General features: G+C 40.1%; 2 protein-coding genes across 8 annotated transcripts in view; both read left to right on the top strand.

The window, feature by feature from the left end:
- The window catches only part of LOC136830000 (cytoplasmic dynein 2 intermediate chain 2-like), a 17,585-nt gene extending 1,986 nt beyond the window's left edge, over positions 1–15,599 (top strand). The window contains exons 2-8 of the mRNA XM_067089175.1: positions 653–896; positions 2,649–2,811; positions 4,629–4,796; positions 7,016–7,224; positions 7,810–10,727; positions 10,785–12,097; positions 12,464–15,599. Coding sequence (XP_066945276.1) covers positions 653–896; positions 2,649–2,811; positions 4,629–4,796; positions 7,016–7,224; positions 7,810–7,939 — 914 coding nt within the window. The 3' untranslated portion in view covers positions 7,940–10,727; positions 10,785–12,097; positions 12,464–15,599. The remainder of the gene's footprint in view (positions 1–652; positions 897–2,648; positions 2,812–4,628; positions 4,797–7,015; positions 7,225–7,809; positions 10,728–10,784; positions 12,098–12,463) is intronic.
- Positions 7,855–17,208, top strand: part of nahoda — a 157,260-nt gene continuing 147,906 nt past the window's right edge. For all 7 annotated transcript variants that reach the window (XM_067088861.1, XM_067088860.1, XM_067088859.1 and 4 more), the window contains exon 1: positions 7,855–7,996. In XM_067088861.1, coding sequence (XP_066944962.1) covers positions 7,974–7,996 — 23 coding nt within the window. In that variant the 5' untranslated portion in view covers positions 7,855–7,973. The remainder of the gene's footprint in view (positions 7,997–17,208) is intronic.

The raw sequence follows: 17,208 nt of genomic DNA, 5'->3' as shown, positions 1-17,208 counted from the left end.
TGGTGCGTTGAGAGGTGGTTTGTGGGGGGTAATGACGTCAGTGGGAAGGTGGGGAAAGGGGTTTGTGTGAGGAACTTCGCAGGGAGCGAGGAAAGTTTTGTGGCAGTAACAGGAAGGGGGGCTTTAGTGCCTGAAGAGTCAGGAAGTTGTAAGCTTTGCTAAAAATTAGAACAGTGATTCATGTACACCTTCGCCGTGTTTAGTACTAGCCCCTGGGGTCAAATGCATTACGCCGTGTTAAGTACTGGTCCCTGGGGGATCAAATGTCCCTTCAAATATCACTAAGTGCACTGTAGGCATTACTTAAGGTTCTTTTCGGTGTCCCTTCGCCCCCTAGCTGCAACCCCTTTCATTCCTTTTACTGTACCTCCTTTGGTATTCTTTCTTCCACCTTACTTTCCTCAACCTTCCTCTGAATAATTTTTCACAGTGCAACTGTGAGGTTTTCCTCCTGTACGCATGTTAAGCCTCTTACTCTCAGTTCACCTTTCAGCACTGAATGGCCAGATAGGTTCCAGCGCCTAGCCTTTAGCCTAAACTCTAAAAGACTTTGCATGAAGACAGATGACAGAAGACTTGGTAACATGTTCTACCCATTTCAAGAAAAACAAACCTGTTTTAAAAAAAATTTGACGATAAATGCCGTGAAAAGCCAATTGTCATAATTTCTTGCGTTCTTCTGCAGGAGAGTTGCTGGTGTTCGATTTATCCCACCCAGAGTCCGTATCCCCGGTTGTCGTGGGAGACTGCCGTGGGTGTGTGACAACCCTGTCGTGGATAGCTGCTGACAGAGCCCATCCCAAGACCTGCAATTCCGTCGTTGCTTCCACAAGCAGCGGTTTTATCCTCGTGTTTAAACTGAATTTATTGAAATCCACGTTTACGCTCAAGTCTGGGTAAGTTATGTACATCATTACATTTTATATAAAACTGCATTTCTTTTTGATGTTTAGCAGATTCATTTAGTGACTGATATCCTTTAGGTATTCATTGTAGAATTCCTATTAGTGGTGTCATCAAAGGTCCTATCCCCTCAGTGCTTAGCGTGTTGTAATGGTCACACACAAAAAATGTTTATTCATAATCGTCATTGCCATTGCTACTTGCTTTACAACCAGAGCGTATTCTTATTAGATTTGAATATCCAAGTATGCTATACGCTGCTTTCATATAACTCAGCCACTTCTCACAATATTCAAAAACTATTACAAACATATCCCCAACCCTCCCGATTCCTAACATATTTTACCTGTTAACTTTAAGAGGATTGCATCAGGAAACATCTTTGCAGTCACTGCCAGTATCAGAACTAATGTTTTCCTATTAAAATGAAAATCCAAAATATATAATTTAATGTCTGAATCATCTGGAATTCATTTCAAATAATCGAAATTTGTATCGAATAAGACTTTTGGAAGTCTGCCTAATAGTCAGGTTTTTCAAATAATTGTTTGTTGAATAATCAGACTTTTACTTTCTTGTGAATTCGTTCAGACTACCAATTCTTATTGCTTGACTCTCTTAGGGCTCTGTCAAAAGATCTGTTTTAGCATGAGCTTTGAAAATAGAAGAAACTAAAGTTAAAGAAGTTAGACAGCTTAGTGTAAACTGACCAGAGGGAATTGATCAGAGTTCAGAGGTAGAAAGCAGCGCAGCTGATTTTGAATCATGTCTGAGAGACGAAGGCATTTGTATAATCTGGTGGCACTCTATGTATATTTTGCTTTGATGCCTCTTATGTATAGTGAAGACCAGATTGCATAAGAGTGATACTGCCTACAGTGTTCCTTGGACAACATAGTGAGTACTTACTGATTTTTGCAGGGCTCCATCTTAGGATCTCAGCTACATAACTGCATTTTGCTTTTCATTGTGTCCCTATGGTTTGCACAATAAGCTGTAGGTCCCGTTGCTAAGTTGCTAAGTCTAATCCCACCTTGCTGTCCAACTCCTGTCCTGTGGGGGGGGGGCCAGGTTAGTGCCATCAGTGTTAAAAAATTTAAGTATATCTTAGTTTAACCAGACCACTGAGCTGGTTAACAGCTCTCCTAGGGCTGGCCCGAAGGATTAGACTTATTTTACGTGGCTAAGAACCAGTTGGTTACCTAGCAACGGGACCTACAGCTTATTGTGGAATCCGAACCACATTATGACGAGAAATGAATTTCTATCACCAGAAATAAATTCTTCTAATTCTTCACTGGCCAGACGGAGACTCGAACGCTGGGCCAACAGCGTGCTAACCGAGGGCTCTAGCCACCCCTCCAAAGAAGAGCTGCGCCATCAGAGTACCTGGCGTAGTGTACTCAAGGGTCTTAGCAGCCCTAGCTGTAACCTCATCTCTGTCATTCCTTTCTCTGTATCTCCATTCATATTCTCTGTATTCCATCGTACTTTCCACACTCTCCTAACAGTTGATTCATACACCTTTCAAACCTTCTGACTGTCCATTTCCCTTTCAGCGGTGAATGATCTCGTAGGTTCCAGCGCTTGGTCTTGGGCCTCAATTCCGCATTCTGTTCTAGTCTTAAACGACCAGTCAACATTGGCTCGAAAAGAGTGAAAGAGATTTCAAGTCCTTTGAAGCGGCTCTCTTGGTTAACAACTTGAGGAATTCCATCTCCAGAATTCTTTTCCTCTCCTTTCAGGTTCATGCTCCAGAGTCAGGATGTCCCCAGAGGTATCCGAGGCCCCATCGATGAGACCGAAGGCGTTGAAGTGACGACCGCCTCCTTTAACAAGGAAGACCCAACGCTCTTCGTCATCGGAGCTGAAGGAGGAGGACTATTTGTGTGTTCGTCGTCGTCTGAGGTAATGTCCCTCGATAGATTACGTGATCTTGTTTGCAGGCAGTACGGGAGGCATCTATGAATCTACTGTCATCCCTCGAGTGCATTTATTTTCCATCTTTTATATTGGTTCGTTTCCTGTCTTCTCTTGTTTTCCATTATATCCTGGGGCCTCCCTGCAGGTCTTTGCCCTGCTACTTCCATATCCAATACCTTTCAGACAAGCAGTTCGTTGTCCCTTCTCATCACATGACCAAAACTTTTGGGTCATTTAGATGTCAGTCTAATAATAGGAATAATAGAGGAGATGTACTGTATATATACAAACAGTTGCGAGTCATGGCAGTTTTCCCATAATAAGTTTTGGATTGTGTTTGATTTAGGTGTTATTGCTTCTGTGTCACTTGATAACTTGTGACAATAAATACGGTTGAGGCCACAGGACGAATAGAATAAGGAGGTACTAAGTGCTTTTGTGTTATTCAACACATCTTCAAGGTTCATTGTACCTTGAAAATACGTTGAGAAAACACGAAGGCACTTGGTATATCCTTTTATTTTTCCTGTGGCCTTAGCTGTAGTTCAGAATCTAGTAGAAATTGAGTAAATTGCTGGTGAATAACATTTTATTGGGGCAATTTCCTTTGGTAATTATCTATGACAAGGAAGTTATGATATGGCTTTAGTTGATGTGTCACTTAACAGAAACTAAGAGCCGATTTTGAACTCGGTAAGAACGTGAATTGGGAGATTCCCTCTAGATGATTACGGTAGTTTGGTATTGTCAGAAGTTTGTAAATTTGATGAAATTAATGCCTAGCAAAATTTTATTATCCTGTGTCATCTGTGGAATGGAATATTAAATTTAGGCCAAAAGCCAAGCCCTGGGACCTACGAGACCATTCAATGCTGAAAGGGAAATTGAGATTAAAGAGGTCTGAAAGGTGTGACTGGAGGATAGTCTCACAGTTGCATTAGGAAAAAATTGTTGTGAGAAGTGGAAAGTAAGATGGAAGAGAGAGAATATGAATGGAGGTACAGTAAAAGGAATGAAAGGGGTTGCAGCTAGGGGATAAAGGGACACTGCAATGAACCTTAAGTATGTAATGCCTACAGTGTACTGTGTGAGGTGCACTGACAGCACTCTCCCCCTACAGGTTGTGGAAGAAGTCACCCAACTTAGCGTTGCCAAAACGTTTCGCCAAAATCCATTCGTTGTTCATAAGATATTTTGTTAAGACACCGACAGATACAACTGAATGTATGATTGCAATGCAGTATCTTAAATGCCCTTTCTGACAAGTCTGTATTTTCCAAAATTTAAGTGAAGATTTAAGAAAAATATTTATATGGTTAATGACAAGTTATGCTTTTATTTTTTAGATAATTTCCAAGCTCAGTGCACAGTTTTTAATTCATTGTCCACTTAGCATGCCACTTACAGATAGGTATTCATTCACTAATACAGCCATATTCATATAAATAAAGATTTGAATTTGAAAATGAACATATTGATATCACACGTTCCTTTTAGGGGGTAGTGCGGCCAGTGCACCTCATGCTGTGCTCTGCAGTGTCCCTTTAGCTCCTAGTTACAATCCCTTTAAAATTTTTTTGTTTTACTGTACCTCCATTCATATTCTCTTTCTTCCATCTTACTTTCCTCACCGTCTCCTAACAATTGTTTCATAGCGTAACTGCGATGATTTCCTCCTGTTAAACCTTTAAAACTTTCTTCACTCTCAATGTCCCTTTCAGTGTTGAATGACCTTATGGGTCCCAGTGCTTGACCTGTGGTCTAAATTTTATCATTTTAATTCTAATTCCGATACCACACAGGTGCCTGCCGGAAGGGAATTCGACAACGTCAGGGTAATGAGATGCGTGACGTCCGTCCTTAGCCCCCACACTGGCAGAGTTTTGACGTCCCAGTTCTCTCAGCATCATCACAATGCCATCTTGTCTTCAGCATCGGACAATCAGATTCGCCTCTACTCAATACTACAGGTATTACTGTTATTTGTTATAAAATTTTCCATAAATTGTATTCTAACAGAGATCTTTCACAGTCACAGTTGAGCCCTGATCTATTCCAGTTGAGATCATTCTAGATTTGCAGAACAGCATCACCACCAATGTGCAGTAAATGTGCCTCACTGTCAAACTTCTCAGTTCCAGAGGTCCTTTATTCCTCACACCATTGGACTGTGGAACAGCCTCCCTGAGGATGTTGTGAAATTTGAACCCCAAAGTTCAAGCAAAGATGCAAGGCATTACTACCCTCAAACAGGTCTCCTTAGACTTGAATAATTTACTTGCATTTTTGTCTATTTATTCATTAATTTGTTAATTTATTTTTTCTTTTTAAATAACTGACTTCTACTGCCTGTATTTCCTAATACCTTCTGTTAGTTCTTTCCAATGAACACTGTAATATTCTGTGGAAGCTTGAATTTCAAGTCAGTGGCCCCTGTGGTGGGCTTGTTCTGTATAAATGGGGTTCATCTTCAAATAATAATAATATTAATAACACAGTAAGTGTTTTATTTTTAACTTGCAGGAGAGCCTTTGTATGTCATATGGTATTTTGAGTCAAGATGTTAATTTAGAACTTGGCAATTGAAAGGAAAATAATCTCACAACCAACAAATTTTATTGAACCACCCGATAATACTAAAGGTTGCAGGGGCTTTTTCTTTGTCACAGTTGGTGCAGGGTGATGGGAACAGATTTGTAGGTTAAATAAGAAAACTCTTATTACAGGCCTAATTTATTAACCTTAATACTACAGCTTATCAACCATTCTTAGCAATTCTTAACATAATATACCAATCTTAATGTATACTATGGTTTTCCCACAACTATCAAGAGAACCTTAACCTAATTTATCAGTCTTAATACTACAGTTACATAAACACATCCAATGCTTGAGAGATAAATCTCTATCAAGTCACCTTGGGATTTTCCAGCATAGATTATTTGAGAACTGCTATGTTTTTCGTCATGGAATTCAGTATACAACGTCACTGTCAGCCTGATGCACACTCTGATTCATCTCACGATGTTTTTAATTTCCTTGGAGTTATTAATTTCCTTGGACAGTGCTTTGCATTAGAATTTCTTATTGGGAACTTCAATAAATCAGACTCTAAGTTCACACAACTGATTTGAAGACGCAATTTATAATACAGTTCACACAACTGATTTGAATACAGTCGCCCCCTGGGATTCGCGGAGGGTAGTGGTACGCGAATCCCGAGGGACTTGAAAAGAAGTACAGTCGACCCTCGGCATTCGCGGGGGATGCGTATCACTACCCCCTTGAATAGCTCAAATCCGCGAATACTTGGAACCCCTCTAAAAATGCTTATAACTGCCTATGTTGATAGTTCAAAACAACACCAAAAAACCCTCTCAAAGCACTTATACCTGAATATTTTAATAGTATGATCACAAAAAGTGCATTTAGTCACGAAAAATATGAAAATACAGTAATTTGTGAATATTTCTGTGTGAAAAATACCATGAATAGGTGAATTGTCCATGAATAATATGTATACATGTTCCACAGAGAAATCCGGGAATAGGTGAAGCCGCGAAACCAGAATTGCAAATAGGTCCACTGTACTGAGGTATTTCCAATAAGAATGTTTGATAAAACACCAGTTTTCATCTTGTGTACCATAATCCAGTTAATAACCATACACAGTAATTTATAGATGATACTTGCTGCAAAGCAGGGCAAGCATTCAGAAGACAAGTGAAGGCCTTGTTTGTCTTCATTGCTTCGTCACCCAAGATTCTTCCCGTTGAAGCCAATGCAACTCTCCTATTTCAGGTGAAGGGGAATTCTACCTCCACCATCCATCACTACTAAACTGCAACAAAAAAAAGAAAAAACAAACATGAACTATCAATCGCATTGTGCATTCACAAACAAAAACATTCATACAACATGAACAACAGAAAAAACACAAATTTCATCGCACAAACCAGCTTTCCAAACGCCACCACAAGGTGACCAATATTTGATGGAGAAAATAAGAAAATTGTACAAATGAAAATGACGTTTACAGAAATGGAGCGTGCTCTTTCTACATAAATGAAAAGACACTTTGGTGTGAAAGGTAAATACTACAGGCTTTAAGAGCCACCTTTTATTTAGAAAAAGTTTGTAGACAAACTTTGTAACCATGTCAAACAATTATTATTTTTTATTTTTGCAGCCAAACAAACCTGTGAGTGTCATATACAGCGAAGAAATCATAACGTGTTCAGAATTGTCTCCCTCGAGGCCGATGGTCGTAGCCGTTGGGTTGGTCACCGGGCAGGTGGTGTTGCACGACTTTGGTACGAAGAGCTGTCAGCCATTTTTGAGTCTGCCTGCTGCAGAAAAACCAGCGTCAATCACTTACTTGAAGTTCAACAAGAAGGAGTAAGTCAGATTTAGACTCAAGAATTCTTAATTATAAAGTTTTTCCCATAAAAATTGAATTTTTACAGGCATCATGGCTATTTTGGATGTATTTGGGGGTAAATTGAAGCCTTGAAAATAATTCTGACGTTGGTCTTGAATAATAATGTTTGGAAATACATATTACTTCCTTCATAACTTTTGAAGAATAAGAGGAATTTATTTCTGGTGATAGAAATTCATTTCTCGCTATAATGTGGTTCGGATTCCACAATAAGCTATAGGTCCCGTTGCTAAGTTACCAGTTGGTTCTCAGCCACGTAAAATAAGTCTAATCCTTCGGGCCAGCCCTAGGAGAGCTGTTAATCAGCTCAGTGGTCTGGTTAGACTAAGGTATACTTAACTTTTTTCTAACAGGTTTACAAAACCAGAAATCACAGCTATGCAGTTTTTAATCTGAGCAGATCTTAGTACTACATACATAGACAAATGCCTTCTAGAATTTCAAGACTCTGTTTTTTCATAAATCTTTTAAAAGACCACCTGACTTATGTGTATAAAATCAATGCAAAATAATGCTCACATAATCTCATTTCCTCTCTGCAGAGTGGCACTTTTGGCTGCGGGAGACCGATTAGGACGAGTTTCTATCTGGCAACTTCCTGATGACGCCGTTTCTCCCCTGTCCACGGAGCACAACGCTCTTGCCAATCTGTTAGACACAGTTACTGAATGAATTGAGACTCAGTCATTGAAAAGAATAATTTACTATGGATGCCTTCGTCCTAGAAATGTAAATATTTATTGTCTTTCAGTTTGTAGTTTGATATTTAATGCCTAGCTTTCAAATGACTCATTTGCAAATTGGGAGTTTGTCGTAGTAAGGCATGCATTATGTATTCATGATATCCTGGCGTGCCATATGTATATACTGTACTGTATATGAAACTGGATTTGTCTAGAATGGTACGAATGACAGATTTTGTTCCTGAAGGGTAAATGCAAGATTTATATGTACTCAGCTTTTTCATGACAGACTTGTTGAAAGGTTTGGTCCATGAATAGAATAAGTGTCAATTATATATTGTATAAATATCTTTTACATACCTGTGTAAGTGGCCTTGTGTCCTATTTATTTATTTTGAATTGTTTACAATCCTACTTCAGGGCCATGCCATAGATGTATTTGAGTCTGCATTTACAATTTGTCATTGTTCATTAAATGACAGGACCTCGCAAAGATTTGAAAATGTATACAAGTGTTTCTCAAAGGCACAAATTGAAACCAAATCCTTTAGCTACCTTTGACGTTAATACCGAATAACCATTTTGCAAGTTAATACCTTACTATGCATTTTGTTGCACTTTTGCAATTTCCTATATTAAAACTAAAGGTTTTCACTAAGCCAGTGAATAACAATTTCACAAGTTGAAATCAAATCTTACTCGCACGATGGGTAACAAGTGTTTTTGAAGTCTGCTTCCATAGTGAACCATTAATAGATTTAAACCATATATCCCTGCTATGCTGCTTTTGAAGTCACTGACCATTTCATAACATTTCTGGAGTTTGAAATTGAATCTTCATAATACTGCTGTCATTTGAAACCAAAAAGTTTTTGTGAGCTCCAGAAGAATTTGAGGATATAGACCCACTTGGATGGGAACTATGAGTTGGATGGCTGGAAATGAGTGGAGTTTTGTGGTAATGAAAGTGCAGGAAGGACATGAGTGGTATAACGTATGATGATTTAAGAAATGTTGATGGCATTTTGCCATTGTCAAGTTATAGGTTTGTCAGTAAACATTGCCTTTTCGTAACTGAATGCTTGATATTGATACAGATTTGTAAAAATGATTTAAGTGTACTTCTGAATCGTGAATCTCTCCACTGCTACAGCTGTTGATAAAGGTAATTTTGTATGCCGGATCTTTGCTTATGCATTCCATGTAAGATGGTGGTTAAGCTCACCAAGATTTGAATGAAATATGCCTACTGAGTGCCAGTATTAGTATTGCAGCCAAACATTGATTTTCAAGTAGACCTTGCAGAAATACCCCCAAGCAGGTTTTGATTGATTTTGGTAGAAAAAGTCCCATAGAACCAGAAACTGAATGATGCCCAGCGAGCATCTTTGGGCATTTTGAGAAATGCAACATGGTGTCCAAGATGGCTGCCGTGTCAATCCGAAAGCTATAAGCATCTCTCATTTCTTTATTTTTTGGCCTATTTTATAATACATCAATTGTAGGGTTTTTGAGGTCAAGGAAGACAATTTTAGTGGAAAATAAAGTGTAAACCCAAAACTTATTGCATTGTTCATATTCAGTATAAAACTCAAATGTTACATTGGTTGCAAAAAAATCGTGATAAAGGAAAAACACAAACACACGTTGAATGTTTGGTCACTTTATCAGAAACTGATATCAGAAAATGATGCCGCAGAACACTCATAAATGATTTCAGGTGAGAAAGTCGTCACTATCGTTATCCCTTGCGTCGTCAGTGTCAGCCGCTTCATCCTCAGAATCCTGGAAATCTGCATTAAGAGGAGTGTAACAGTTGAGACTGGAGTCGATATTGCGCTTGCAAAAGGTGCTGCACGCAATATCATTTTTGCGACACGAACACCTCCTTCTGGAGCATCCACCTGTTGACGATTAGCAGTTGCAGCAGAGCCGGGTCAGCACTCTCTCAGGAGCAGCCAATGTGTCTGGTGGAAGTGGTACTGGAGGAAGGATTTGACTGTCATGGTTTGGTTTCCAGCCGAAGTCCGAGGAGGCCAAGGCTGGAGGATCAGATTGCAACGCTGCTTTCCATAGGCATGCTTGGTAATGGGCTCTCTTGACATGCAAACTAAATGCTCTTGAGCTGGGTGGAATGGTTGCGAGTTTGAATTTCTGAGATTTGCCTCTGGCCGTTTTGTTTTGCCACACGCTATGGCGAACTTCTGACATGGTGCCAGTTTCCTTGCTGCCGTAGCACTTGGCAATGAATGCAACAGCTTGTGTTTCATAGCACTTGGCAATGAATGCAACAGCTTGTGTTTCATAGCACTTGGCAATGAATGCAGCAGCTTGTGTTTCCAAATCTTCTTCATACTGTTCATTGTCTCCAAGCAAAGGAGTATGGTGTCCTCATTTGAGGATTTTTAACTCTGACTTTTCCAATTCCATACAGTTTACTGGCGGTATCACAACCAGTCAGGGCGTGGAGAGGAAGTAAATATTTGGCTATTCCTGCATGCTCGTTGACCGTCGCGCCAATATTTATAGCATTCCTCGTGGGACGTGTTGGAACAAGGAAAATTTTGCAACGGAGACCTTCAGATGCAACAAAGTGGACCAACAGGACAAAAACACCCGTATCGTCACAAATGACATGGATCGTTTCCTGGGTTTGTCTGGCAATGTGGACTACATGGTTGGCAATAATGACATCTGCCTCTTCATGTGTTACTTTCAAGTCCATTCTTCTCTGATGCTTTCCTCTCTGAATTGAATATGGTACAGGATCTGACCCGGTTGACTTTGTTGTTGACCATGGTTGTGTCAGTACACTCTGGAATTATGCCAAAGAGTTAAAAATGACCAGTTCCCTGTCAGTGGCAAGCTGTTGAAAACGGTCCACCAATGCATCACAAAGCAGGTTCATGATTTGTACCTTGTTGTCCACAATAGACAACGATGCAGCTTGAGATGGCAATGGCGAGTTCAGCATAAGATGGAATTGACCACTTTCTCTAGTGGAAGACCGTCGACTTCTTGTGCAACCCTTTGGACTGTATGGATAGTATCTGTTGAACACCAGATATACACCACTTTGGATTAGTTTTTTCTCAAGAATGTTTCCACTGCTGCAACAAGATCAACAAATCTTCCAGGACTCGGCCAGTGAATTGTCCAAAGGATGGCACAACCATCAAGCACAACAACCTCTGGGTCTGGTGTTGTTCGAGAGGACTGTTCAACACCCAAAGAAATTTTGAGTTTTGATTTCTGATAAAGCTGGTTGGAGGTTACCATCATCCGTGAAAAGGGAAGTTGGAGTCTGTGAAAGTTCATAGTCTAACAGTTCCCTCATATTGAAGTCTTCAGTATCCATGAGACCAATGGTCCTAGTGAAGATAATTTCAGTGTCAAAGGGTGGATCAGAGCGTGGTTGCTTCATACGCTTCCATAGACTTTCCCCAGTGCCAAGGCTTGGTCAACATTGGCCGTTGAAGAAGCAAGTTTTCCTGTGACAACGTTGAAGAGTTCTTTTGGGGTGACCAGTTGGATCAAGAGGATCGATACAGTGCTCCAACTTCTGTTTTAGTTCTGTCTGTCATTGGCATCTGATCGGATCTGTGCTCGAGACTCTTCTTTGTGGTAAACTGAGGGTTGTTGGATGTTGTCTCACATGGCATCGATGTCAAGAACAAGCATACTGCAGTTGTGGAGACTGAGTGCCCAACTTTTTGTGGCATTGCTATTCAGTATGGGTCCTGTCAATCCCCCCCTGGCTGTGTCCAATGTACGTCACTCCATGTGGTGTTTGATGCACCAGGTGTGTGTCTCATTGTATGTTGGCCTCAGAGAAACACTTCTGTTATTTTGGATGGTAGTGCTTCCATGGAGCGAAGATAGTACATGCCGTACCTGGCATAGTTGACATGACCAGAGGCAAAAAAATAAGGCAGCATTTGGGATAGTGCCCAGAGATGAAGGGGCCAATCAGATTCACGCTCTGCACGCGTGAAGGTCATCATGAGGAGCACTGGCTGGATGAAGCAGTCCAGCCGTAATTTAGCAGTTTTACTTTTTTCTGACAAATCCGCCATCCATGTCTCAAAATCTTCAAACGAATTGATTTCTCTGATGTGTTTCCGGAGAATGTTTTCCGCAAGTACAGGCAGTCCCCGGTTTATGACGGGTCCGGCTTACGACGTTCCAAGGTTACAACGCTTTTCAAATATATTCATCAGAAATTATTTCCCAGTTTACAATGCATGTTCCGGGGTTTTAATGCTTATGACGCCGATCCGACGGAAGAAATATGGCTCCAAAACAGCAGAATAATAAAAATTTGTAGATTTTTTTGATGAAAAACTCAGTAAAAATGCAGTTTACGTCGTTTTCAATGCACCAGAAGCATTAAAAGTAAGGTTTTCTTTGGATTTTTGACGATTTTCAACGATGTTTAAGTTTACAACGATTTTTGGTTTACAATGCGGCGTAGGAACAGAACCCCCGTCAGCAAACTGGGGACTGCCTGTAGTCTGAATGCTATCATATTTTGTGGATATCTCTTTCCAGACAGCATTTTCTCCACTCCACCAAAGGTTGACCTCAGGATATCTGATAGACTGGAATCTATCATCAATTTGCCAACTGACCCACAGAAACTCGTGATTGTATGGAAACCTCCTAAGCGGAGATATATGTTTCCAAACAACTCTGGAGATGACCATACGTTGTTGAGGATGATCTTGTACAACTGTTGGTCGGCTGTGATAATGACAAAGTTTTGACCACAGTCTGATGTCAATGTCTGAGCCTCAATCAGAGCTGTGTTTATTGTCAATGGATTGGAGTGCTTCAGATCAATTAATGGCCTGTATCGGGTTACAGTAGCCTGTCTAGATGTGTGATGCTACTTCTGGGCTACCTTGGTTATGTGGCCTCCGTACTCTGCAACATTGTCCTTCGATGTTACAGATTTCAGGGAATGAAGATCTAGTTCTCTCGCTCTATTCAGACTGATGGTCTGTGATCGTTCTAACTGACTCTGTTGTTCTGCATTCGTTGGTGGTACATCAAGCATACCTGGGTGTTTTGGTCCATGGTAGTGGTGAATAGTAATTTCATCATCAGGCATTTTCATATTGGCTTTATTGACTCTGGGAATCATCTCTTCTTCACCTTGATTATTTTCGGTCGAATCCGATACAAACTGGCACACCAACATGGCGAGTGCATGAGTAGATTTCAAGCCATTCAGAGATGAAATATTGGCGTCATAGTTGTCAATGACTGTTTGAATCAAACCATCTTCAGCTTTGAGTAATCCCTGTATTTCCCTGCAGTCAAGGGTATTTTGCGCCGCGGATGATTTGAACCGCAACGCCTCATCATATGAACAAGTCACTGAAAAGTCATTCAGCATACTTATCAAGTGTCTTTCCCTTGCACAAACACCAAGAGCGACTTGTAATGAGGTAGGTTTTTGCATTACTGCATCGGTCACCATGTTTCCAATGAGTGAAGCGGATAGTTTTGGATTGATTTCGGACAACAAGGCCACCAATGTACTACTAGATTCAGCCAGAGCAATATTTTTGTTCATTTGTGAACAGTAACTTTTGCTGTCAATATCAATTGACTTTGCTTCCTCAAGGATCTGACTTGCAACTGACTTAATTGCATGTAGCATCCAGAAGTCCGAACAGCACCGCAAGACACGTCCGCTTCAGACGAGGCCGGAAAGTGAAGTGAATGAGTGAATCTGGGCGGTTGGTACCATGGGTTTCCCACTGTTACCAACCACATGGCCAGCTGGTAGTAATACCAACTCATGTCTTTAGCGGCCTTGTTCAGCTTCGCTGAAAGTATCCCCATATGTAAAGGACCAAGGGTTTGTATGTTAGGAAAAATGCATTTTACTCTCAAAAATGCGATTTCGTCATCGTCAGATTAGTCGACCAAGTTCACAGGCCCAGACGCACGTGACCTGAACACCAACAATGATGCTAATCCTTTGCAGGACAGCAGCAACAAGCGATCACCAAAATACTTCTCCAGTGTATCAACCAAGCTCCGTCTCTGAAGTTGTGGGCCACCGTTTTCTGTGTATTGCTCGTATCAGATTCCATTTCTTCGATGGGCATGGAAAGTGCTGGATCCTTGTGGAGTTTACTTTCGGTCGCTGCAGCTTTTAATGATTTCGAACCCATGAATGAAGGTCTGCGGTCTCGATGATAAGTTGCATCAGCTGCATGCAGATCACTCACTGCACCAAGAACACGAAGTTCAACATCCTTACCCCACTGGCCATTTCGATCATGGCACACCTGAAGAATGGCCTCTTTGAAGCTCTTGTCCTTTGACCCTGAATCTGTGGTACGACAACGGCTTACAGGTCTCCACCTTCTAGGGTGTTTGGCTCCCTTCTGTTCTGTACATTCCTCACCACAAAATATACAGTGGTCTTTGAAGTTGAACTCTGAATGAGTTCGAGACAACCTAGTTCGTTTAGGTGGTGGCTGTTCAGTCGGACGTCTTTGCTGCTTCTTCTTCAAGAGTCTTGTAATTTTGTGCTTTGATGTGTATGATGATGCACGTGATCGATGGCATTGAGCAGTACAGTCCTTATTGTCTCTGACAGACAATTCTCAGTCTGTTGGCAATGTATCGCCACGCTGTTTGCTTGTGTTGATGATCGACTGGATTCTGTCTCTTCCTGCACTGGTCAAAACTTGGTTTTTGGCCTTGCTGCACTGGCCCATCAGTTCGAAGTAGCACTCATCCATTTCTGCCTGAAAAGAGCTGAAAGAGTTATATAAGCACCACCACCACTGGATTTAAGACAAAGCTACAATAAACAAATCTGAAGATGGAGAGAAGAAATTGCACCGACATCACCATCTTAACTTGCAAAAAGAGAAGTCATATTAAAGAGCATTTACCACCATTGCCCTGTGTGAACAAAGTGTAATTAAATATACCTAGAAACGAGCAGAAATCACGGAAATGTTAACTACTTAATTTGTGAGGTTGTGAGATAGAAGACGACCAACTAGTTTCCAGTAGAACGGATAATCTTGGAACTACTTTTATACTGAATGTGAACAGCTCAATAAGTTTTGGGTTTTACACTTTATTTTCCATTAAAATCGGATTCCTTGACCCCGAAAACCCTAGAATTGATGTATCATAATATAAAACAGGCCAAAAAATAAAGAAATGAGAGGTGTTTATAGCTTTTGGATTTATGCGGCAGCCATCTTGGACGCCATGTTGAATTTCTCAAAATGCCCAAAGATGCCAGCTGGCATCATTCAGTTTTTGATTCTATGGAACTTTTTCTACCAAAATCAATCAAAACCTGCTTGGGGGGGTATTTTTGCAAGGTTGTCACCCACTGCTGCCAGACTATATGTTGTGTGTGGCTTTCCTGTGAGCTATCGCGATCTAATGGCTCACCAAGATCTGAATGGAATACGCATACTGAGTGCCAGTATGTTAGTGGCTTTGCTGTGAACTATAGAATAATTTAACCTTGTTTTGATATCATTCCATTACAGTAATTTCTATTTTTTTGGAAGTATTCTGGTGTATATATCTTATACATACAGTATTCAGTAACAGATTGTTTTGATGTGATTCATTTTGCAAATAAAGAACGGAATACAGTATTCTATATCTTTTTCAAACTCTCTTTAATAGCCATGTTTAAAAGTGGGACATTACATTTGCTCTAGTTTTGGTGATTAAATATTCTAGAACATCTGTAGTGACATTGTCTGTGTATGAAGCATTTAACCCTTTGAGATTTTGGGGGGCGTCCCAGAATTCGTCTGTGCCAAAGTATGCACTGACCGATTATAGACAAGTGTTTTTCATTGAATGCTTCTTGCTTTGAATTTATTTTTCATCCTGTAAAACTTATTTTGGCGTCTTTTTGAAGCTTAATACCTTTTGGAAAATGATGAGAAGAAAGAGTTGAGATGAAATGTTGAATTTTTCCAAAAATCGTCAACCAAAGAGGTTATTTTACACCATCAAGATATTTGCTTGCATTGAATTTATTATTCATGGTATAAAGCTTGGATTGTGTCATTTTGAAGCTGACCACCTTTCAGAAAGTGATGAAAAGAAAAAGGTGAAATGACACGTTAAAGTGTGACGTCATCAAAATCTCCAGGGTTAGGAATAGGCAGATATTAAAACCTGCCAAATTCAGAGTTGTTAATAGCAAAATAGAGTAAGAAAGACAAGCGTAGAATTTTATATATATAGTTGTAGTATGAGAAGGCTTAAATGTCCATTTTATGTAAAACCAGATATATTATATTTAATTGTAGTACAAGAAAGGTTAAATGCCCATTTTAATAATATAACACCATCTGAAATAGGGTGGACACTGCATAAAATAGTTAGCTATGTAAATTTCCACATGGACAGTATTTGTTCCATAAATTTGATTATGAAATGATTCCTGATTCAGTCGTAAATTCATCATAAGAATCTCCATGATAGCATCTGTAAAAAATGCAATCTCGGAATTGTCAGAAGCAACGAAAGATTGCATGACATTACGTAGGTGTCTCGTGAACAGATCAAAGTGTGGCATCCATCAGCTTCAAGATATCCTACAGAGATTTTTTACCCTGGCATAACTGATAAAGAAAGAAGCTCCATTAACTTGCCAAGAAGGCTTCAACAAGACAGAATGCATTTGCATGACAAGAGGAAATGCAGAAAAGAGAGTATAAACAAAATGATGCAATGAGGCCTCCAAGTCTAAGAAGTTTCTCAGGTTAAACTAGACGTTGTACAGAAAAGTTGAGGTCCCCAAGTTTAAGAAGGCTGCCGGGAGGATTGCCAAATATATCTTCCAATGCTGAACGAGATCTTTTCTTCGTTTGCTGATCTTAAAATCGAATTGCAGGACCATGTTACAATAGGACACTTCTAATTTGGGGTCAGTACGAGGTCTTTATGAAGCGAGACGCCAAGATGTCCCCAGAGATCCTGAATTGCTGATCTCGAGGATCAAATATCTGGACCATGTTATAAAGGACGTTTTTAAGTTGGGGTCAATACGAGGCCTTAAAGAAATGACACTCCAAGACGTCCTCAGAGACCCTGAAACAGTGGATTGATGATGGATGTCATGATCACTATGAACAAACCTAAACGAGTAAAAAATGCGCCAAAGTTTCTTCGGTGCAATCAAGTTTAATGTACAGCGCATGATCAAGATCACCAACAATAGATCTATCTGTAGGCAGTCTCAGTGTA

The sequence above is a fragment of the Macrobrachium rosenbergii genome, chromosome 45 (assembly GCF_040412425.1).
Source record: "Macrobrachium rosenbergii isolate ZJJX-2024 chromosome 45, ASM4041242v1, whole genome shotgun sequence".
Taxonomy (NCBI): Eukaryota; Metazoa; Arthropoda; class Malacostraca; order Decapoda; family Palaemonidae; genus Macrobrachium; species Macrobrachium rosenbergii.
The sequence above is the reverse complement of the archived record's forward strand: the minus strand, read 5'-3'. Positions and strand labels throughout refer to the sequence as shown.